Genomic DNA, 24,860 nt, shown 5'->3' with positions numbered 1-24,860 from the left:
TTTTTCGTCGGAAATTTTGTGAATTCCAATAAATCTTTTTTGATTTTTTTTATAACTTCCAGTTTTTGAGATAGTTTCGAAAATTTAATTCTATTATTTCATTTTTATACAAATCACACTATCGATTTAACCATTTTCAATCATGAAATTTGTCAATTAAATTGCATGAGAAAAATTTGAAAAAAATCATTTGCACAGAATTATTATTTTCTTCAGCCTTTTTTGTTTATAAATAAATAATTGGAATTGTCTAAATTTTCAAAAACCTTATTTGTTAGGCATGAGATAGATTTCCAGTAAAATTCTGAATGTGAATAAATTTTTTAATTTATTCACATTCGTAAAAAAATTGCTGAAAAAAAAACTCGAAAATTTATGTCGAAAATTTTCTACAGAAATATCTCAATAGAATAATTCAATAGAATAACTTCCTCACGAACATCAAATTCGTTCTAATAACCATTTTGCATTCAAGACCATTTTACTTCCCAATATCATCTGCGAAGGAACCGACGGAATTTCCAATAGAATTCCCCACCGGATGCGCTATAGTTTTTCAACGAAATTACACCGTTCGCGCTCCCTCGAATCTCCCCTCTCCTCAAATTTCCCCCGAAATAATTCTCAACTCTTTCAACTCACAATTCCAAGAATTAACCGGTTCACCCACCAAAACAAAGCCCAGTGCAACTTATTTCTAGACCTCGCAAAGAAAAAAAAGGCGCGAGTTCGTCAGCCCCAAAAAAGTCCCCACATGGTCCCGGTGACTCTGTTTTCCTAAAAAATTCCCGAGAATAATTTTTCCTCAAATTTCCATCCCCCGGTCGTCGGGACCATCGGCACTGCCCTCAGAGTTTCCCGGAGAGATTCATACCGCAATATAATAACCCAGAAAATCGATTTCCCGAACGCAATCGCAGAATCCACGCGACAAATCTCCCACGGATGCACCGCAATTCTCCCCTCAATAGTTTCCCTGGGATGTTGCTCTATTTAAAGAACTGTCCCCGCGATTCCTTTTATCTTTCCTTTATCGTGTCATTTTACATAATAACGAGCAGACGGAGGGCTTCGACTGACTCACGTTTTTCAAACCCCGAGACTTGCCATATGACAGGCGCGGTGGCTCTTTGATATCTGCAGTGTGCCACCAGCCCTCGGACCAGGCAGTTTTATCACTTCGGAGTTTAGCATTTTCACGCGTCTGTCACTAGTAATCAAAGTCACTTGAATGCATCTACTCGTTATCCTTTCATTCACGGTCATCGGATGAGGTGTTGTGCTGTGGTTCTTATCAGTGATTAAAGCAGATGTTTCGTGATTTTTCAGTTTTCAATTGATCGTAAATTATATAGTAAATTATGTAGGAGTTCAGGCGGACTAGTTATTTTCTACTGCATTGAGTGAATGTTGAGAAATACTGGTGAATTACTTTTATTATGACTTATATTATTGCATTAAAGAAGAAAATTTAATGGGATTTAATGTGCATGAAATAATATGAAATAGTACGTAAAAAATATTGGCAATCAGTCATTTAAAATGAGAGTTTTATTATTTTGTGTCAGGGAATCTATAATACGAAGTTCTTGCATTACAACTGCATTACAATTCACTCAATTCTCAATTTTTTGAAATTTGAAATTCTTTGTTTAAGTTGGAAGTTGAGGCACCTCTGTCACGATTTTTTTTTTAATAAAAGTTTTCAATAGAAAATATTTTATAGAAAAAAATTAGTCGACGTTGATTTTCAATAGAGCGGAAAAAACTTGGAAAGTTTATGTTTTAATAGAGTAAGTTTTGTAGAAAAGTCAAATTATCCTAATTTTCTCTTTAAAATTTTCAATTCAAATTGAACAGTTTCAATTTAATTGATCGCGTAAATTATGCACGAGTTCAATCGAACTATTTATTTTCTATTGCATTGAATGAATGTTGAGAAATACTGGTGAATTACTTTTATTATGACTTATATTATTGCATTAAAGAAGAAAATTTAATGGGATTTAATGTGCATGAAATAATATGAAATAGTACGTAAAAAATATTGGCAATCAGTCATTTAAACTGAGAGTTTTATTATTTTGTGTCAGGGAATCAATAATACGAAGTTCTTGCATTACAACTGCATTACAATTCACTCAATTCTCAATTTTTTGAAATTTGAAATTCTTTGTTTAAGTTGGAAGTTGAGGCACCTCTGTCACGATTTTTTTATTAATAAAAGTTTTCAATAGAAAATATTTTATAGAAAAAAATTAGTCGACGTTGATTTTCAATAGAGCGGAAAAAACTTGGAAAGTTCATGTTTTAATAGAGTAAGTTTTGTAGAAAAGTCAAATTATCCTAATTTTCTCTTTAAAATTTTCAATTCAAATTGAACAGTTTCAATTTAATTGATCGCGTAAATTATGCACGAGTTCAATCGAACTATTTATTTTCTATTGCATTGAATGAATGTTGAGAAATACTGGTGAATTACTTTTATTATGACTTATATTATTGCATTAAAGAAGAAAATTTAATGGGATTTAATGTGCATGAAATAATATGAAATAGTACGTAAAAAATATTGGCAATCAGTCATTTAAACTGAGAGTTTTATTATTTTGTGTCAGGGAATCAATAATACGAAGTTCTTGCATTACAACTGCATTACAATTCACTCAATTCTCAATTTTTTGAAATTTGAAATTCTTTGTTTAAGTTGGAAGTTGAGGCACCTCTGTCACGATTTTTTTTAAATAAAAGTTTTCAATAGAAAATATTTTATAGAAAAAAATCAGTCGACGTTGATTTTCAATAGAGCGGAAAAAACTTGGAAAGTTCATGTTTTAATAGAGTAAGTTTTGTAGAAAAGTCAAATTATCCTAATTTTCTCTTTAAAATTTTCAATTCAAATTGAACAGTTTCAATTTAATTGATCGCGTAAATTATGCACGAGTTCAATCGAACTATTTATTTTCTATTGCATTGAATGAATGTTGAGAAATACTGGTGAATTACTTTTATTATGACTTATATTATTGCATTAAAGAAGAAAATTTAATGGGATTTAATGTGCATGAAATAATATGAAATAGTATGTAAAAAATATTGGCAATCAGTCATTTAAACTGAGAGTTTTATTATTTTGTGTCAGGGAATCAATAATACGAAGTTGTTGCATTACAACTGCATTACAATTCACTCAATTCTCAATTTTTTGAAATTTGAAATTCTTTGTTTAAGTTGGAAGTTGAGGCACCTCTGTCACGATTTTTTTTTAATAAAAGTTTTCAATAGAAAATATTTTATAGAAAAAAATCAGTCGACGTTGATTTTCAATAGAGCGGAAAAAACTTGGAAAGTTTATGTTTTAATAGAATAAGTTTTGTAGAAAAGTCAAATTATCCTAATTTTCTCTTCAAAATTTTCAATTCAAATTGAAAGTCAAATTGAACAGTTTCAATTCAATTGATCGCGTAAATTATGCACGAGTTCAATCGAACTATTTATTTTCTATTGCATTGAATGAATGTTGAGAAATACTGGTGAATTACTTTATTATCATTTATATTATTATATTAATGAAGGAAATTGAATGCGATTTAATCTGTGGGGGATGCACATTTGACAGATTGCAGTACAAGTAATTCGCAAAAATTATTGGCAATCATTCATCAGTTAGTTGAAACGAGAATTCTATTATTCTGTCAGGAGATCAATAATAAGAAGCTCAGCATTGCAATTGCACAATAGTACTCACGAACAGCGGTAGTATTCCCTAGCTGTTTATTTACGCTCACTCTATTCTTCATGTCAATTACAAGTTCATGAGTGGATTTATCATTCGGACTAAGCGGTTTTATCATTTCGGAGTTCAACATTTTCATTCACCTATTACTAGCAATCAAAGTCACTTGAATAAATCTGTTCCTTGTCTGTTCATTCACGTTCGTTTGATTGATTATCAATTCGAAGCAAATGTCGAGGAGGTGTTGTGTTGTGGTTCTTATCAGTGATTAAAGCAGATGTTTCATAATTTCTCAGTTTTCAATTGAATGGGGAAATGATGCACGAGTAATCGGGCCATTTATTTTTTACGGCATTGAATAAATACTGAGAAAAATTGGTAAATGACTTGTGATTTTTTTCTAATATTGCAAAATTTTATTGAAAAAAAAATTTAATGTATGTGGGATTATATATAGTACTCACAAATACTCGCAGTATTTTCGTTCAAATGATTCTGTTTTCAATTATTCTTTTATCAGCTGTTATATTACTCCCTTATTTTTTCATTAATGAAGTAAGTTACGTAGAATCATGTTAAATTATGCAAAATTACGTAAATTAATTTTACATAATTAAATTATGTAAAATTAATTATGAAATATTACTATCTAGTCAGTCATATAATACTGAATAAGTGGAACAACACCTCACCCACCAAACCATTACAGTCGGTTTCCATTCATGGAAATTATTAGCAATCGCTTGTCATTCGCAACGACAATTCTATTTCGTATTAGGGGATCAATAATACAAAGACTGCATTGCAATTACTCAATGCCGTGGTTATATCCATACGTTACTCAGTCGTAAAGATAAAGAATTGTGAAACCTGTTGAAAAACCTAGTGAAACATTTAATGAGTCATTAAACAAAAAATTGGAGACAAAAGTGCTCAGTGAATTGAATAATATCCCTGCGGATCAAGATGACTAATTACGGGTGGAATATGGATGCTATTGCCGAGCCGGAGTTCGTCAGACAGAAAGTCGAGAAAAATGTAAGTTTACGCAGGGAAAATTCAATTAACAATGTACCGCATTTTGCGGAGCGTTGGAACGATCATTGGCATTGAACCAACAGTGCCAATTGTGTGAAGGTCGATAGACGAGCTGAGTGATGATTTATGTCGTACACGTAAGTTCGGTGGGGTTTCCTGTGATCAGATCCTAGGGTAACGAATGGAGATTTGAATTTTTTATGACGAGACGATGTGTTTTCTTCGTTTTTTATGAGGAGAACAAGGGGTTCAAAAAATTTCTGATAAAAATTGGGGCTTCATTCGTAAAGTTCGAGATATTCACCAGAAATTGAACAAGGAACATTATTTCATCACAAAATTTCATTCTCATCACTTGGGCGTAAAGTGAAAATTTACGAAAATTAATTAATTTAATCCGTGAATTGTTTTTTTACATCAATGAAGGGAATTTATATAGCGTTCCACATCTTTGTGACATCATACGAAATGATTGGATGGGATTTGGATGAGATGGAAAGGGATTATTCTCAATATGAATAACCAGAAAATCTTTACCGAAAAAATTGATAGTCCGGACTTAATTGCGCTTATTTTTTCACATTATAAAAACATTCTACTCTCTTTTATCTTTTTTTTCCTTTTTCAAAGCCTTTTTCTCTTTTTTTTTCAAGCGCACACAAAATAAAATACAAAGGAAACTTCAAAAGGAAGTAGAGGTTCAAAATCCTGAAAAATAGAATAACAAATAATTCAAAACAAAACCCTAGAATAAGTTAAACGCGAGCGTCACAGAGTGAACAATGTTTATAAACCCAAATAAAATAGACTAATTTTTTTTATATACCACTTTTTTTTATGTAAATAGTTGTAAATATTGTAAATAACACTTGTAAAAATGAATAAAAAACTTGGTAAAAAAAAAGTAAGAGCACCTGACGCGACATTGGAAGGTCTCGGGTTCGATTCCCGGCTAGGAAGTCCCTAAATTTTTTCTCTCAAAAAAAATTAAATTTAATTAATGCCTAATGATGGTACCCTAGTGGAAAAACATAAGGTGGAGGCGTAACATGCCTGATCAGAATTTCGGATCGGACTTGATAAGTTTCTGATCGAGACCTGAACAGGATTTCCACTCGGGAATGTCATCATTTAAAATTCTGAATTTCGTGGAAACATCAAAGAGAGCTGTAAATTTCAGTTCCATTTTTTCTTCTGGGGAAAGTTATACATTGGAATTTAACGGTTTTAATCCCATTAAAACCCCACAATACAAAATTCCACTAAAACCCCAAAAATAAAATTCCGTAAATTCCCCATTCGCCTCTCGACAGCGAAAACACCAATAAAACATTCCGCAAACGACCTTGAGACGGAGGTGTGTCCCGGTGACCCAGTAACACGAATAATCATCCCGAAAGGATTCTCTCCTCACCCCCCCCCCCCCCCCCCCCCCCCCCCCCCCCCCCCCCCCCCCCCNCACACCCCTCCCCGTAAGTCCGCCTTCATCCACAATTTTTCCTCAAGAAAAGAGATTAAAAACGCGATTAATGGCCAATGGAAAGTTCTCCAATGATGAGATCACAATGGGAATGGCTAGTCACCTAACGGTCCTCTCGCGCCGCAGTACTAGCACCGCATCAGTTGTCCCCCGCGATTCGATCCGATTTGCGAGTCGATGCGACTCCAATAATTAGCGAAAAACCCTCTCAACTCCCCTCGCGATCTAGTGTTTGTTAACGAATTGGTGGTGACCAAAGTGAGGCAATTCCTGAGTGTTGACTTCTTGATTGTTGACCGGTGACAATCGGGATGAGTGATTACGGAAATTATCAGCAGCCGTGTGGCTACGGCTGGAACGCGGCGGCTGTCGAGCCTGGAAACGACGTATTTGTCAAGAAAGAGTGCCAAGTCAAACGCGTTCTCCCGTCGCTATTCGCCATCAAAGTGGTACTGAACCTTTGTGGACATTTTTCTTTGTATTTGCATGATTGGGTTCACTTATTATCCCCGGATGCTCGGTTATTCTGTTTACTATAGGTATTTTGATGCATAACCTCACTTTTTGACGTATGGAAAAATTTAACAGACAAACCTAGTGCAGTCTAAGTTACCCTGGGTTGTTATAAAAATTGCCATGCCCTGCGTTCTTGAATTTAATTGAAATTTCGAATTTAGGGGAGGGTGGGGTAAAACGGACACTTTAGACTTTTTTTAAATTATTCATAACTCAGAAACAAATTGATCAATTGAGCGCAGTTTAGGGTTGTCACAAAGGGAAAGAATTGTTCTTTGTTTTGAAGAAAAAATTATTAAATTTTATCAACATTTCAACCCCTCATTAACATTTTTAAAAAAGTCAAACGTGTCCGTTTTACCCCAACCTCCCCTATATAATTTTTTTTCAATTATAGGGGAGGTAAAAAATTATATAGGGGAGGTTGGGGTAAAACGGATACCAGACTTTTTTACAATTATTCATAACTCAGAAACAAATTGATCAATTGAGCTCGTCACAAAAAGAAAGAATTGTTCTTTGTATTGAAAAAAAACTTCAATTTTCCAGTGAATACCAGTTTTCAGTGAATATCTCGGAATCTAAGGGAGATAGCAAAATTTTTGTTATAACCTTTTTTGTAGAGCCGGTTGAGAGCTACAACAAATGTAATTACGAAAATTTTGCTATCTCCCTTAGATTCGGAAATATTCCTGAAAAACTCAACTGGGAAATGAGTCGACTTGAACCGTTTTACCACTTCGCTACTGAATTTTTTTTTTTGTGGCTGGGGCAGCGCTTTCCCTGAGAAATTCTATACGAAATGAGAAAAAAATTGAATTAGAATTGAAATGAATTACTGTAGAATTTTACTTTCAAATAAATATCTCTGAATCCAGGAAACAGACGAAACGTTATTCGAATTTATAAAAATTACCTCATATTCTCATTAACTAATCCACTTACAAAACAATTAAAGATCTCCGCTATTCGATCATTCATCCAAAATACCAAATGCCCATTAAAAACGTACACATGACATTCCGTAAATTCTCCATTCAATTCTCAACTGAGAAAACAAAAAACAAGCGAAAATTTGATAGAAAGACGTAGCGCATTTGCTGGGAGAATCTATCAAATTTCTATTGAAAATTCAGCGAAAATTCTGTCATTTTGTTAGGAGAATTGATTTTGATTTTTCTATAAAAAATCTTGGGCATTAATTTTCCATGTTTTTTTGTTACATTTTCATTTGTTCCTCATAATGAAATCTAATACAATTTATAAAAAACTTGTTCAAGAATTTTTATAGAAATAATCCCTATAGAATGAATTATATGGAACAATCAACACCTATATACTTTTTCTATGAAAAATATCTCCTGAAAAACGCGTGTGAGAATCACATAATTTTCAATAGAATTGGCACAAATGACAGATAAAATTTTGTAATGCAATTCTAATATAATTCCAAAAGGAATTCCGTAAAATTCTACAAGCAACGCTAGCATTTTTCATTAAAATTTCAATTTTCCAATTACTGAGTAAATTCTTTTATTTTCCGCGTATTTACCATTGAAGCGGGGAGCAATTATCTCCCTTTCGGACGTTTTGGAGGGACTGTTGGGTAACGAATGGAGATGGAGTGAGTGGGAGAAGGCGATTATGACGTGAGTAAACTGGAGGTGATTCAGTTGTTATGAAGAAACACGATGAAATTATTTCCTGATACTGAAGCATTTCAAATGGATTGATAAGCGAATATCTGACTGGCAGTGGGTTTAGGGATAATTTTAGGCCTTTTTTGCACAACAGGAAATTACTTGAGAGACCTCTGGGATTTCCCAGTGCACACGTCACATACTCGCCAAAAATGTTTTCTCATCACTTCTTCAAAAATGTTTATTCTCAGGAATCGCAGAATTCCCAGATCAAATTTCCTCACAATTCCAGCAATAGCTAGTGGATTTCTTGAAAGAGCCGAGGGATGGCTCTTTTTGGAGTGGAACTAGACTCGAAAATCCTCCAATGAGGACCTCCTGTGCAGGTCTTAAAATTATTTGCAAAGGTCTCTTAATATTTTAGTAACAACCTACTAGCCTCGAAGACGAGAGAATCTTCTTGATTGAGAGAATCTGTAATCTCCCTTCCAGAATGATTAATTTAATTTTTGCATCACGACGTTAAACACTAATTGACCGCAACCCTATCCTTCCTTCCTATTGGATATTACGGAATAATCTGTGAATTAAATTTTCTATTCGCACCTTCAAACACTAGTTGATCACATCTATCTGGTTCCTTCATTCTTCACAACTTCCTACAGCTCTACAGTTCCTAACTTTTAAACTCTACCTCGAACTTCCTTCACTGCAACAATAATTCCAGACACTTCCGTAATCCCTTTATGATCTCTTAATCAATGACATGAGTAAACGTTCCATGACACATGTTAAACATTTTCTCATAAATTCTCACTCAATGGCTCATGCATCCCACTGCAATTGGATTTCAATTTACACTCTCTTCCGATCCCTTTTTTCTTCTATCCAATCAGTAATGAAACGCTCCATTACGATTTTTTAAACTTGTCTCTCACTAGTTCTCGGCATCACCCGTCGCCTCATGCCCCCAACAGGCATTATATTTTTAATTTTTCGCTGAAGGACTATGGAAACAGTCTGATATCATGCCTGATAACGCACCGGACACTAATACCAAGTTTTCCTCACCAGATAAAGAACTATTACACTGGTCAGTTTATTTCTGCCAGTTGCCCAGAACAAAGCGGTCTCCACCCTTGACATCAAGCCCCTCAGATCAAATCTCATTTAGTTCTTCTCCAGTCGGAAATTTGGAAATTAAAATGGAGAAGAAGCAGACGTACTCCTACAGCATCACAACACGTTACAAAAATTACATAGAGAGTGGTGTGGCAGAGTTGAAAATTTCTCAAATGAATGGAACAATTCGTGGCAATTTAACCAAAAGTTCTGTGGACAGTCTCAAAACGAGAGTTTTAACTCCACCAAGACCGGATTTGGCCAAAATTACTGATGCTAATAAATCGACAGTGAACAGGCATTTCATTTATAATGATAAACCGATTAAGACACGAGGAAATTCCCTAGGAAACGCTTGTTTGAACGTAAATTATAATTAATAATGTTAATGACAAGAGGAGAAATGATTTATCGATTAAAAAATATTCCGTTGTGCTTTGGTTCCCATTTTATGATAAATTCTCTGAGGATGACTTGACGAATAAATGTAATCAGAATTGATTTTGAATAAATTTGTTACAATTTTTAATGGGGATAAGTCATTCAGACACTAAGAAATTCAATAGGAAACGATTGTTTCGACGGAAATTACAATTAATAAAATTAATAACAATAGCAAAACGAATTTTTCATCCTATTTTCAATTCTCATCTAATAATTAATTTCCTCATAACGAATTAAACAATAAATTAAAAAATAAGAATCGATTTTTAATGAACTCATTAGCAAATTCAATGTAAAAACCTTGTCTCCACGTAAATAATAATTAATAAGATTAATATAACATCGGGGGTAATGATTTATAAATTAATTAGTTTTCTCAGAATTAAATGGAATAATAATAATTGATTTAATGATTACGTTCCAATTTTTTAAATGATAAATCATTAAGGCCCTGGAAAATTCAATAAGAAAATTGTGCTTCGAAACCAGGGATAGCCATATTCAATTTCTTGTTATTCAACTTATTCTGAATATAAATTAAAAATGCTCTTTGAAAAAATTAAGAATTTCTTCTACTTTATTTTGATTATTCATTAATAATTTTTCAAAAGTTCCGCATGATGCAGGACTCAATTGGCAATTTCAGCTGACGAAAGATGAAAAAAAACATCGAGATAACGTTCGAAAGATAGTACACCCGGGCCTTAAACTATTAATATATTGTTTTTAAATTTTTATGAATATATTTAAATATTTATCAACGTAAGTCGCAAATCCGTTTAATATTAAAGAAACACAATATTGATGGCCTTCCCTGTCCGAAACTGACACGAATTTCGAAGAAATATTTTCACGAAATAGATCATGCTCGAGGAAAATGTCCACTCATTTTCTATTTTCCTTCAGTAAATAAATCCATTCCAATGAATGAATGAATGAATGAAATTTGTTCAGTGAATGAATTACCAACGAAATTCGAGTTTGCAANAAAATTTCTCAAATGAATGGAACAATTCGTGGCAATTTAACCAAAAGTTCTGTGGACAGTCTCAAAACGAGAGTTTTAACTCCACCAAGACCGGATTTGGCCAAAATTACTGATGCTAATAAATCGACAGTGAACAGGCATTTCATTTATAATGATAAACCGATTAAGACACGAGGAAATTCCCTAGGAAACGCTTGTTTGAACGTAAATTATAATTAATAATGTTAATGACAAGAGGAGAAATGATTTATCGATTAAAAAATATTCCGTTGTGCTTTGGTTCCCATTTTATGATAAATTCTCTGAGGATGACTTGACGAATAAATGTAATCAGAATTGATTTTGAATAAATTTGTTACAATTTTTAATGGGGATAAGTCATTCAGACACTAAGAAATTCAATAGGAAACGATTGTTTCGACGGAAATTACAATTAATAAAATTAATAACAATAGCAAAACGAATTTTTCATCCTATTTTCAATTCTCATCTAATAATTAATTTCCTCATAACGAATTAAACAATAAATTAAAAAATAAGAATCGATTTTTAATGAACTCATTAGCAAATTCAATGTAAAAACCTTGTCTCCACGTAAATAATAATTAATAAGATTAATATAACATCGGGGGTAATGATTTATAAATTAATTAGTTTTCTCAGAATTAAATGGAATAATAATAATTGATTTAATGATTACGTTCCAATTTTTTAAATGATAAATCATTAAGGCCCTGGAAAATTCAATAAGAAAATTGTGCTTCGAAACCAGGGATAGCCATATTCAATTTCTTGTTATTCAACTTATTCTGAATATAAATTAAAAATGCTCTTTGAAAAAATTAAGAATTTCTTCTACTTTATTTTGATTATTCATTAATAATTTTTCAAAAGTTCCGCATGATGCAGGACTCAATTGGCAATTTCAGCTGACGAAAGATGAAAAAAAACATCGAGATAACGTTCGAAAGATAGTACACCCGGGCCTTAAACTATTAATATATTGTTTTTAAATTTTTATGAATATATTTAAATATTTATCAACGTAAGTCGCAAATCCGTTTAATATTAAAGAAACACAATATTGATGGCCTTCCCTGTCCGAAACTGACACGAATTTCGAAGAAATATTTTCACGAAATAGATCATGCTCGAGGAAAATGTCCACTCATTTTCTATTTTCCTTCAGTAAATAAATCCATTCCAATGAATGAATGAATGAATGAAATTTGTTCAGTGAATGAATTACCAACGAAATTCGAGTTTGCAATTGATTTCAAATGAATTAATTCCGGTTATAATTGACAGTTAGGAGAGAAAGGATCGGGATTCAGACCTCAGGGGGCTGTTCAAGATTTCAATCAACTGCGTCAACAGTGTCTCCAATCTGGCCAGCTGTTCGAGGATCCAGAGTTCCCAGCGGACGACTCCTCCCTCTACTTCTCCAGACGTCCAGACAGATACATAGAATGGAAGCGACCAATGGTAAGGGATTGAATTTACGTGGGTGGCTTTTCAGATTGCAAAGTGCATTGTTCCCTCAGGAAATTGCGGACAATCCCCAATTATTCGTCGAGGGATTCTCCAGGTTCGATGTCCAGCAGGGAGAGCTGGGGGACTGCTGGCTACTCGCTGCTGTCGCCAATCTCACCATGTATCCACATTTGTTCTTTCAAGTTGTTCCGGAGGACCAGGGGTTCGAGGAGAATTACGCTGGGATCTTTCACTTCAGGTAATTTGTGGGGATTTTGGAGGATTTTTGAAAAGCCATTTTAGTTCGGAGGGAAGTATTTTTTTTACTCTTGAACGATAAAACAAATATAAATATTGCAATAACAATAATTTATTTATTATATTGAGAGAGAGAGATTCATTATATTATATTTCATTATATCAATGTCAATTTTAAATTAAGACCCGTATACTACACGGGCCTTAATTTAAAATTGACGATTGCACCGATGTCTGGCAAGCTATTAAAAATTCTAAAAATGTTACAGATAATTTTTCAAATATCTGCGAAACCACTGCATTTATCTAAAAGTCCTTAGAGTCCTAGAAATTGAAACTGTATTAGTAGCATCAAGGAAATAAATGACTCTATTCCATTCACAAGCAAATTGCTAATTTATTAGCAAAAAAATATCGACTGTATTGTGACAAAAGCAATTTCCCACTTGTTCTAAATACTTCAACAGTGAATGTCTGTCCTCAGTACTAATCACTGTTAAACCAATGCCCACCAGATAATACACAAGTCTTAATTCAAAATTGACGATTGGACCGATGTCTGCTGCAAGCTATTAAAAATTCTAAAAATGTTACAGATAATTTTTCAAATATCTGCGAAACCACTGCATTTATCTAAAAGTCCTTAGAGTCCTAGAAATTCAAACTGTATTAGTAGCATCAAGGGAATAAATGACTCTATTCCATTCACAAGCAAATTGCTAATTTATTAGCAAAAAAATATCGACTGTATTGTGACAAAAGCAATTTCCCACTTGTTCTAAATACTTCAACAGTGAATGTCTGTCCTCAGTACTAATCGCTGTTAAACCAATGCCCACCAGATAATACACAAGTCTTAATTCAAAATTGACGATTGGACCGATGTCTGCTGCAAGCTATTAAAAATTCTAAAAATGTTACAGATAATTTTTCAAATATCTGCGAAACCACTGCATTTATCTAAAAGTCCTTAGAGTCCTAGAAATTCAAACTGTATTAGTAGCATCAAGGGAATAAATGACTCTATTCCATTCACAAGCAAATTGCTAATTTATTAGCAAAAAAATATCGACTGTATTGTGACAAAAGCAATTTCCCACTTGTTCTAAATACTTCAACAGTGAATGTCTGTCCTCAGTACTAATCATTGTTAAAGCAATGCCCACCAGATAATACACAAGTCTTAATTTAAAATTGACGATTGCACCGATGTCTGGCAAGCTATTAAAAATTCTAAAAATGTTACAGATAATTTTTCAAATATCTGCGAAACCACTGCATTTATCTAAAAGTCCTTAGAGTCCTAGAAATTCAAACTGTATTAGTAGCATCAAGGGAATAAATGACTCTATTCCATTCACAAGCAAATTGCTAATTTATTAGCAAAAAAATATCGACTGTATTGTGACAAAAGCAATTTCCCACTTGTTCTAAATACTTCAACAGTGAATGTCTGTCCTCAGTACTAATCGCTGTTAAACCAATGCCCACCAGATAATACACAAGTCTTAATTCAAAATTGACGATTGGACCGATGTCTGCTGCAAGCTATTAAAAATTCTAAAAATGTTACAGATAATTTTTCAAATATCTGCGAAACCACTGCATTTATCTAAAAGTCCTTAGAGTCCTAGAAATTCAAACTGTATTAGTAGCATCAAGGGAATAAATGACTCTATTCCATTCACAAGCAAATTGCTAATTTATTAGCAAAAAAATATCGACTGTATTGTGACAAAAGCAATTTCCCACTTGTTCTAAATACTTCAACAGTGAATGTCTGTCCTCAGTACTAATCGCTGTTAAACCAATGCCCACCAGATAATACACAAGTCTTAATTCAAAATTGACGATTGGACCGATGTCTGCTGCAAGCTATTAAAAATTCTAAAAATGTTACAGATAATTTTTCAAATATCTGCGAAACCACTGCATTTATCTAAAAGTCCTTAGAGTCCTAGAAATTCAAACTGTATTAGTAGCATCAAGGGAATAAATGACTCTATTCCATTCACAAGCAAATTGCTAATTTATTAGCAAAAAAATATCGACTGTATTGTGACAAAAGCAATTTCCCACTTGTTCTAAATACTTCAACAGTGAATGTCTGTCCTCAGTACTAATCACTGTTAAACCAATGCCCACTAGATTCTGGCAGTACGGCAGATGGGTGGACGTAGTGATAGACGATCGCCTACCAACATACCACGGTAAACTGATGTACCTCAGTTCAGCAGAGAACAGCGAATTTTGGAGTGCCCTATTGGAGAAAGCCTACGCCAAACTCCACGGTTCCTACGAAGCACTGAAAGGTGGTACAACATGTGAAGCTATGGAGGACTTCACAGGTGGAGTCACAGAGATGTACCAGATGGAGGAGACTCCCCCGAATCTCTTCAGCATTCTTCTGAAAGCCTACGAGAGGAACTCGATGATGGGCTGCTCGCTGGAGCCAGATCCCAATGTCCTCGAGGCTGAGACACCCCAGGGCCTCATCAGGGGACATGCCTACAGTATTACCCGAGTCAAGTACGTGGACATTCAGACCCCCAATCAGTCCGGGAGAATTCCACTGCTGAGGCTGAGGAACCCCTGGGGAAATGAGGCCGAGTGGAACGGCCCCTGGAGCGATGGATCACCAGAGTGGAGATTCATCCCGGATCATGAGAAGGAGGAGCTGGGACTCACCTTCGATGTGGACGGAGAATTTTGGATGTCCTTCCAGGATTGGAAGAGGTTCTTCACTAATTTGGAGATCTGCAATTTGAATCCTGATTCGCTTACTGAGGATGATCTTAACTCGGGGAAGAAGAGGTGGGAGATGAGCGTTTTCGAGGGGGAGTGGGTGAGGGGAGTCACTGCTGGGGGGTGCAGGAATTTCTTGGGTAATTTTTCAGAATCTGATGATTTTTGTTCTTGTTTTCGCCCTTTTTTCGAATTAATTCAGCTTTATTTTTTGTCCATCTCCCAGGAATTTTGTTCCAAATAATTAAAACGACTAGAAGGTTATTTTGAGAATATGTAGAAAACTTGCACGTATCAACAATTTTTATAGAAAACCCTAACGAATTCGATAGTAAAATTCTAGAATGTTTACAATCAGATATTTCTATCGTAAAAAAACTCACAGATAAATTGTAGAATTTTGTAGCGAATGCCCTAGGTTTTTCTCTATAACTTTTTCGTACGTATAGAATCAGATAAAATTTTCAAGAGACCTCTAAACCCCTTTCTTCCAAACATATTCACAGAAGAATTTTCAGATTAATTTTATTCATTAAAAAAATAAATAAAAAACTGTTGTTTGCATTTCAGAAACATTTTGGCACAATCCCCAGTACATCGTGACCCTAGAATACCCTGACGAAGGCGATGATAAGTGTACAGTGATTGTAGCGCTGATGCAGAAGAACAGGAGAGCCCAGAAACGAATGGGCGCTGATTGTCTGACAATTGGCTTTGCTATTTATCACCTCGACTACCCAGAGCGCCTGCCAAAACCTCTGGACTTGAATTTCTTCAAGTATAATGCGTCCGTTGCCAGATCACCTTCGTTTATCAATCTGAGGGAAGTCAGCTGTCGTTTCAAATTGCCACCTGGCACGTATTGCATCGTTCCTAGTACTTATGATCCTAATGAGGAAGGGGAATTCTTGTTGAGGATATTCTCTGAGAATAAAAATAGCATGGAGTACGTAGAAGTTATTATTAATTAGTTTAACGAAGGAATTTTGGAAATAATTCCGTAAAAAAGGAAATAGTGCGAAAATCTTACTCTCATTATTTTGCAAATAGGGGAGGATGCGGTAAAATGGACTCTTTTCACTTTTAAAAAAATATTCATAACTCATAAATATATTTATCGATTAAACTCAGTCTGAGCTCATCACGAGGAAGAAGAATAGCCCTTTTTATTGAAAAAAAACAATGATACAATTTCATTAACAATTCAATAAGTCATTAGCATTTGAAAAAAAGTAAAAAGTATCCATTTTACTCCATCGTCCCCTATTTAGAAATAATGTCTCAATGAACCTGAATTTAACATCAATAATTTTCATCGCAATATTGACCTGAAAGTTGGAAATCTATTGAATATTCATAAAATTATCTGACTCGCGAATAACAAAATTAATAGAAGTTTCGTAAAAATTCTTCGTTATTGAAAATTTCAAAATTTTTGCTTCAAATTGATGAAATTGTCCACAAAAATGTTTTATGACATTTTTCATCGAATGTATCGATCTCTTTTGACCCCATTTGTTCATTCTTGCTTGTCAAATCTATTCTCAAATATTTATCTATCGATATTTGTAATTTTCCAGGGAAAACGATGAATCTGTTGGCATTGGAGAAGTCGATGACAGGGTATGTACGACAATTCACCTTCAGTTTTACGAAATTAAATGTCAATATGAACAATGGCATTTCTGACACGTCAGCACGAGTAGTTGATCATGCACTCAGTGAATCAGTCTCAATGACTGAATAAATAACGTCATTGTAGGCACACCACATAATAGACGAGTCATTGATCATCCAGAAAATAAACATCCTCTCATCCTCACTGTTACATACAATTAATTAATGATAACATGGTTTCTTCTTCTGGGAGTGCTAAAACGCTAACATAACACGCATGAGAGTGGGCTTGGCTTTTAGGTAATTAATCGTGGAGATGAGGTTGGGGGTGGAGGAGACCACAGTGTGAGTTACTAATGGCTTTAATAATTATCTTCATCCACTAAAAATAAATTAGAGAGAATCATTCTGGAGGGGAGAATGAGAGATGAATTCCAGAATTTCCACAATTTTTAATCTACTTTCTTTCAAAATATCTACAAAATATTTTTTCTAGAGCAGAAAATTCTCTACGAAAACAATCTTCCTATATTTTTTTTTAAACTGCAATATTTTTTAATATTTTTGTAATATTATAATAACTTACACCTTAGAATAATGAATGTTTATCTATCTTTAAAATTTGAAAAATAATGGAATAATTAATAATATAAATTTTCAATTAACTATGATTGAAGTAATTGACAATATGAGATTGTTAATTGACTGTCAGGTAAATAATTCTAAATTTAACAAGATATTTTGTTTCGATTAACCATATAATAGTCAATCCTCCAAACTTAATTATTGATTGATAAATTAATTCGGTATTTGAATATTTAATTGATGATTGATTTAATAATTAAAAAATTGTTGGGTAATATCAATTAGTCAAGTAATCAAAAAAATTTAACTTACGTCCCGGATGGATTATCTTTCGAATGTTTTTGACAGAGAGGAAATTCTAAATGGGTAATTTATAATTTTAAAAAAGAAAAGCAGATCTGGAATCGTTTCACGTCTTCTTCTCATTTCACTACTAAATTTCCTACCAATTATTCCCATTACACAATTTATTAAATTTCTTTTCACAATTTCTTTCCCACCACAAGAGGAGGAAGAGGAACGCCCAAGTACACAAGCCCTAATTACAATACCAATTAAACTCTGCGGAAATGTCACCGGAGAAACTTTTCTATCAAATTATTTCAATCGCTTACAGGTCAGGGACCAGCCAGAGCCGGATCGCAACGAGGAAAAAGTTCGTGACTTTTTCCGGAAACTCGCTGGGGACGACATGGAGGTCGATTGGATGGAATTGAAAGAGATCCTGGACTACGCGATGCGTAAAGGTACGTCTCTAAAAACATCTCGTGGTCGTATCTAAATTGAATTTTGTAGAGAAGTCGAGAATGTACAGTTATCTTGGTAGCGAGTGGGTTTAGGGGGAAATATAGAGAGACTATTTTCATTGCGAGGATAATTCCATAATTATTATAGAATTTTAGGAGAAATACGTTCAGTGATGAGTGAGTGCAGGAAAAAATGTGGAAAAACTTTTTTGCCAAACACTTCTCTGAGAAATCCTATTGAATTTCTATTGGAACTCTATAAAAATTCCAATTTTCCAAGTTTTTTCCACTGTTTTTTTTATTTGGTTTTCATAATCGAACGGAGGCAAAAAAACTTGGAACATCTGGGCCCAAAATTTTTATAGAATTCTATGAAAATACCAACATCTATAAACTTTTTTCTAAAAGCAAATATTTACTTAAAAACGCATAGGGTTGTTACATAATTTTTACTTGAACTGGCGCAAAAAAATAGAATTTTCCGATAGAATTCTTTAAAGAAAGTGCTAGGATTTTCTATTAATTTTTTTCATACGTCCAAACCCACTTGTTACAAAGATATTGTCATGATTAAAATGTAGAAAATTACTTCATTCTGTTATACCTCACGTTATACTTCACCACTGAATCGTCCTGTTACACATTGAATAATGTTTTAGTTGGTTATTGGGCTGTTTTCATTTCATTACTGCTTTACTCTTTGCTCTCCAGGTAATTTATCAATTCGCTTATTAAAATATTGGAGATTTCTCTATTAATAAATTCGTACATCTGAAAAATGCAATAATTCGCACGCTTGAATCAAACAGTTGATTGCACAATCTCTTGTGTAATGGAAAGTAATTAGTGTCTATCTCTAATGTAAATTCATCGATTCACGCCCGCACGTGTTCGATAATAATTCGCTAACATAGTGTGTTGTTACTGGCTAGAACTCCCACAAACTCGACATAATGAAGCACAACCATCAAATACTGAGCAAGATGGCTCTATGGTCGATTTCATCATCTCCCTACTCTGCGGAATTATTTGTAATAATGAACAGTACGGTAAACCTGTAGGTAAGAATCATCATTCACATTTTCGTCGAGAAAACTATTATTCTGAGAGTTTTCAACCTTATGCAGCTGTGAAATATTCTAGAGGAGAGAGGTTTCCAATTATGAAACCAATGCGTTGAGAGAAAAATATTGGAACTTTTTTTTTATTCAAATTTCATTGACTACGGAGAAGGTCCTCTGTCTTTTTTTGTGATAAACCATCTTGTATCAGAGATGTTTTATAAGTAATTAGATGAAATGCACCCAGAAGAATGATGCGCTTCAATGAAATCACGCACGAAAAAAATTTATAGAAAATCCGATCATTTTTTGGCCGATTTCATTCATCAATTCTGAAATTTTATTGCGCGTTTTTTACGGGAAATGTCCAATAGAAACTATTTTATTGAAAAAATCATCTCACACAACTTTTCCTATTGAGATATGAATTTTCTAAGTTTTTTTTACTTAATTTTTCTCTTCTTTTCATTAAAAAATCGAGCAAAAAAACAGAAAATTAGAGCCGAGGAGTTTCTCTAGAAAATATCTCAATAAAATGAGTTGTATGGAGGAATCAAATTCTATTAATTTTTCCTGTGGAGTATTTTCCATTGATCATTTCTATTGAAAAAAAATTGTAATTTTTGAACTCGTTCATAATAATTAAACTCGTTCCCTGGGATCACTTTGCTGCAACGAATCATTTATCGTCATATCTACTTTGTGTTCCATGCTGATGCTGCGCTTGATGATTGTATAATTCTCCCTAACCATTACCAGATAGCTTTTGCTAATTAATACGGCAATGAAAAATCACCAGTTGGAATTATTTGAGAAATTGTCGAATGAACCAAGAACTGAAACTATTATTCTAGAAATGCATAACGAGGGATTCAGCAAGGACATTTGTCGCAGCATGGTGGCCATGATGGATACTGATCACTCTGGGAAACTCGGCTTCGAAGAGTTCAAGACGCTGTGGAATGACATAAGAAACTGGAGGGTGAGTTTTTTATTTTTTATTTTTTTCCGGGCTCTTATGGTCGAAAAAACCCTCGACATCATTTTCTTTAATCCATTTCTTTTCTTTTCTCATTGAAAAAATCAAACAAAAGAACTTCGAAAATAGGAGTAGAGGAATTTCTGGAAAAATATCTCAATCGAACAAATTGTAGAAAGGAATCAAATTCTACTGATTTTCTCTATAAAATCAGTAGCGAAGTGGTAAAAGGAGATAAGTCAATTTTGACTATTGACCAGTTTTCAACCATTATCTCGGAATCTAAGGTAGATAGCAAAATGTTTGTTATAACCTTTTTTGTGGAGCCAATTGAGTGCTGCAACAAATGTAATTACGAAAATTTCGCTATCTCCCTTAGATTTGGAAATATTCCTCAAAAGCTCAACTGGGAGATAAGTCGACTTATCTCCGTTTACCACTTCACTACTGAAATAATCTCCACTGAACATTTCTCTGGCGAAAAATGCATCAACAGGCTGCGGATTTTTTCAACAGAATAAGCAAAATTAATAGAATTTTTAACAGAAATTCAGAAGTCCAGTAGGATATTGGAATTAAAATGCTCAATTTGCTCGATGTTGCTGTTATACTTTAACATCTACGAATTCCCTAGATTTTTCTATAATTGTTTTTGCCGCTTTACTTTTAAAATTCATGATCGTTCTTTTCATGCTTAATTTTTAGGCTGTATTCAGACTCTACGACACGGATGGCTCTGGCTACCTCAGTGCCTTTGAGCTCCGCCAGGCCCTCAACAGTGCTGGATATCGACTGAACAATCACATTCTGAATATTCTTGTGCATCGATATGGGACTAAAGACGGGCTTATTCACTTTGACGACTACATCATGTGCGCAGTCCGACTGAAAACTATGATCGGTCAGGGTCACTACTCTTTGGATGATGAATTATTGCTCGTATAGGGATGATGATTTTAAATATCTCATGATTATCTTAGTCATTGCAAATGCAGGTGCAACGCATTATCTCAAATGATTGATTTTTCAGTTTTATAATTATTACATTTTATTAGGGAAGGGTAGGGTAAAATGGGAACTTTTGACTTTTTTTGAAATATTCCTGACGTGTTGAATTGTTCATGAAATGGAAGTTTTATTTTTCAATTAAAAACAATGATTCCTCTTTGTGATGAGCTTAGACTGAGCTCAATTGATAAATCTGTTTCTGAGTTATGAATATTTTTAAAAAAGTCAAATGTGTCCATTTTACCCCACGCTCCCCATTACTGTTATTATTACTATTGGTATTATTATTATTTCAAATAATTGATTTTTCAGTTTTACAGTGCAACGCAGTGCACTTGCATTTGCAATGACTCCATAGAATTCCTGTAGAATTCCAATAGAATTTTCTAGCGAATGCGCTAGGTTTTCTATTGAATTTTTTCATACGTGTCCATGTTTTAATTCAACCTCTGAATATTCCCCGACACTTTTATCTCATCAAAAATACAGTGGGAATTGTCGTAATCATCGATGCGTCCCCATACTCTCGAAATATTCACCGCTTACATCAATGTTTCTCGGTATGAATAACCAATTAACTGAATCTGCTTTGTTTTGCAGACATCTTTCACGAACGTGATCCCCAGCATACTAACTCAGCTACGTTCACATTGGAAGAGTGGATGGAGAAAACATTGTATTCATAAACGTAACATAATGACTCATTAAAAAAAAAAAACGAAGTAAATTATTTTAAATTATTTGAAAAACATTATCTATTGTTGGCATTTCAATTCGATAGTCTCGCTCCACTGATGATTGATCAATAATTAATTGAGTAACTGATTATTAATTAGTCATTCAACGAAATCAAAGGAAACCAATTTTTTTACGCAAAACTGAAAATTCCGGAATACGTCCATTTTTAGATGTTAATTACATGTTCATGTTCGATATTTAATAATTATTCGTTAGTCTACCTCCATGTGCCTAAATGACTTGCATTTCTTCTCGTGAATACAATAATAATCATCACAATAACAATTATTGGTGTTAATAACCATAAACATCTGGTATATGATATATTCAGGGACAATTCAAATAACGAATATGAAAGGTAATATATTTTGGAAGGAGTCATACTTCGAACTCTTGTTAGAACTTTTTTCTTCCAATTTTACAGGATTAAATGTATTAATTGGTCATTATGGAATTGATTGTATTGGGAGTATATTTTCGAATAAATTGTCATGACGTATTATAATCTTCCAAGTATTTCCAATTCGTTCAACATTTTTATTCTTTGTATCCCATCACTATAATTCACTCAAGAAATTTACAATTCCCTCTCCGTCGGACTCATTCCCAATCTTTATTGAAAATGCTCTTTGAAAATATTCAGTTCTTTTTCTGTTTTTTTTTTATTGTGCAATCATAATTTTTATGGACGTTTCGAAATATTTTATTTACTTATTTGTTTGCTTCCAACTTGTTTAGCTTACAGAATCCTGAGGAAGCTTAAGTTATAAGCGAAACGTCGCGAATTGGCAATAATCTAGTGCAGTTTGTTTTCTCCTATGGAGATGAAGAATAATAATTTAATTGAAAATAATAATGTCAATAACGATCCACTCCCCCCAAAATTTTTTAGTAAATATTTTTTATTAATCAACAACTACAAAATACACTGCTGTAATCATACAATGAGGCGTAATTACAGATAAATTAAATACCCTTTAAGCTCGAAAGAATAAATACTAATAAATAAAATTAATTGAGCGAACGAATGCGACTTTATATCGTAGTTTCGCTTCAAGTCGATCGGTATCAGTCTTTGATCACTATCCACTCTTCATTTGATCATCAATTCATTAAATTAAGTAATCTTCTTGACATCTAGATAATCCAACATAAGAATTGCGAAGAAATATCATTCAGAATGAAACATGAAAAGGTGACGAGGCATGTACTTAATCACCTACTTTACCTGTAAAATTTATCATTTTCCCTTTTATAATATCAATTTCTCTTATGTATTCATCTTCGTATTATACAATAAATAATTGACTAGAAAGAAATACGGAATGGTAAGTAAATACATTTATGATAGAGTCACATCCTTTTCTTTTCACGTGATATCATAGAGGCTGTCTGGATAGAAGATGATTATCGTCAGGAGTGATTTACATATGAAAATCTAATCTATTACACGTAAGGTTTTTCTTCAATTGGTTTGGTCTGGTCACTTATCATTAGTATTCATTAGAAATTAATTTATACATTATTCTACAGTTATTCTGCAAATAAAATAATTATTTCATCGTTTTTTCATCAACTGAGTTCAACAAATGAGTCACAATTTCAGCGAAATCTCTAAAACCGTCAAGTTTAGAAGAAAAATTCAAAAGACACTTTTTGCAGGAAATTTCATGATCCGCAAAAAATATCTTTTGATATTTTTCCCTAGAGCTCTTCCCTCGGGAGATATCCGCAAAGTCCCCCGCGATGTCTTTCATCTTGCTAAAATTCTGATGACAGACTAGAGAAACTTTTTTTCTTGATTCGAAATGATAAACTAAAAGTAAAAAGCGTAAAGTTTCATCTACCTCTACAGATCCTAAGTAAAGCCTCGTGATTTACGTCAAAAATACAGTCTTTTGATAATTACCGAAATATTCAATCTGTTCACCTCACTCCTCTGAATTCAATTTAAAATCTATCCGAACGATCAGCCTACGAATGATATGGGAATGTCCATGAGTTATCTGTTCTGTACCATCTAAATCCTATTTAGATACTTCACATTGAGAAGAATTCCAACAACCGAATGAGAGAGTTGAAGAGTTTCTATTACTTCATTATTCGGATCATTCGGTGATACTTTGAAAATTATGGGGTTTATCAAAAAACATCAGAGATCTTTCTTTATAGTTGATCAAATTCCCTACGAAAAAAGTCTTGTGATATTTTCCCCTGAACGTCTTGCTTCCAAAGATATTTACAAATAACTTTTTCCTGCTTCCCCAGACATTCTTATGAACACAATCTCACCCAGAATTCCTCAATTATCTCCAAACCCTCAGTGCGATATTTTTTAATAAACCTAGTAGTTTTTTAACTGAGAATGTTTGGAGAATAGTTGTTTTTTTTACATTTTCCCCTAAACCTTTTCGTTTCTTTTTGCTCTCCATTCTCCCAAACATTCTCACGAATAAAATTCTCTCCACAATTCTTCAAATATCTCTGAAACCACTACGTTTACCAAAAAATATCAGAACTGTTTTTTCTATCTCATTCTCTACAAAAAAGTCCCTCTGACATTTTCCTTTTTCCCCCCGAAATTTACTCTCCCTACTCTCTACCTTCCTTGGACCTGTGCACCCTGACAGGTGACTCGCAGCTCCTGATCTCCCTCATGGGAATGCTCTCATTGCCCCCCCCCCCC

General features: G+C 33.7%; 1 protein-coding gene across 10 annotated transcripts; it reads left to right on the top strand.

The window, feature by feature from the left end:
* Nucleotides 1–941: 941 nt before the first annotated feature.
* Nucleotides 942–22,690, top strand: LOC107037304 (calpain-A). Of its 10 annotated transcripts, XM_015255791.2 has the most exons (14): nt 942–1,213; nt 1,330–1,423; nt 4,390–4,774; nt 12,273–12,449; nt 12,509–12,696; nt 14,844–15,580; nt 16,011–16,386; nt 17,021–17,063; nt 17,358–17,402; nt 18,259–18,388; nt 19,321–19,449; nt 20,304–20,431; nt 21,134–21,329; nt 22,037–22,122. In XM_015255791.2, exons 3-14 carry the CDS (start codon nt 4,703–4,705, stop codon nt 22,120–22,122), a joined length of 2,307 nt encoding a protein of 768 aa, XP_015111277.1. In that variant the 5' UTR covers nt 942–1,213; nt 1,330–1,423; nt 4,390–4,702. The 10 variants fall into 10 exon arrangements, with proteins under 10 accessions (XP_015111277.1, XP_028981889.1, XP_015111276.1 ...); XM_029126056.1 differs by lacking the exon at nt 1,330–1,423 and having other exon boundaries at nt 4,515–4,774; XM_015255790.2 differs by having other exon boundaries at nt 942–1,423; nt 4,582–4,774.
* Nucleotides 22,691–24,860: the final 2,170 nt, after the last annotated feature.

The sequence above is a fragment of the Diachasma alloeum genome, unplaced genomic scaffold (genome assembly GCF_001412515.2).
Source record: "Diachasma alloeum isolate Michigan unplaced genomic scaffold, Dall2.0 Dall_scaffold_00216, whole genome shotgun sequence".
Lineage (NCBI taxonomy): Eukaryota > Metazoa > Arthropoda > Insecta > Hymenoptera > Braconidae > Diachasma > Diachasma alloeum.
The sequence above is the reverse complement of the archived record's forward strand: the minus strand, read 5'-3'. Positions and strand labels throughout refer to the sequence as shown.

Bases quoted from the DNA above. Each gene is read 5' to 3' on its own strand.
- LOC107037304 (XM_015255786.1), top strand. From the start codon at position 6,566: ATGAGTGATTACGGAAATTATCAGCAGCCGTGTGGCTACGGCTGGAAC. The intron at 17,064-17,357 runs GTATGTACGACA...CTTGGCTTTTAG, and splicing joins TTGGAGAAGTCGATGACAGG to GTAATTAATCGTGGAGATGA. The intron at 20,432-21,133 runs GTGAGTTTTTTA...CTTAATTTTTAG, and splicing joins ATGACATAAGAAACTGGAGG to GCTGTATTCAGACTCTACGA.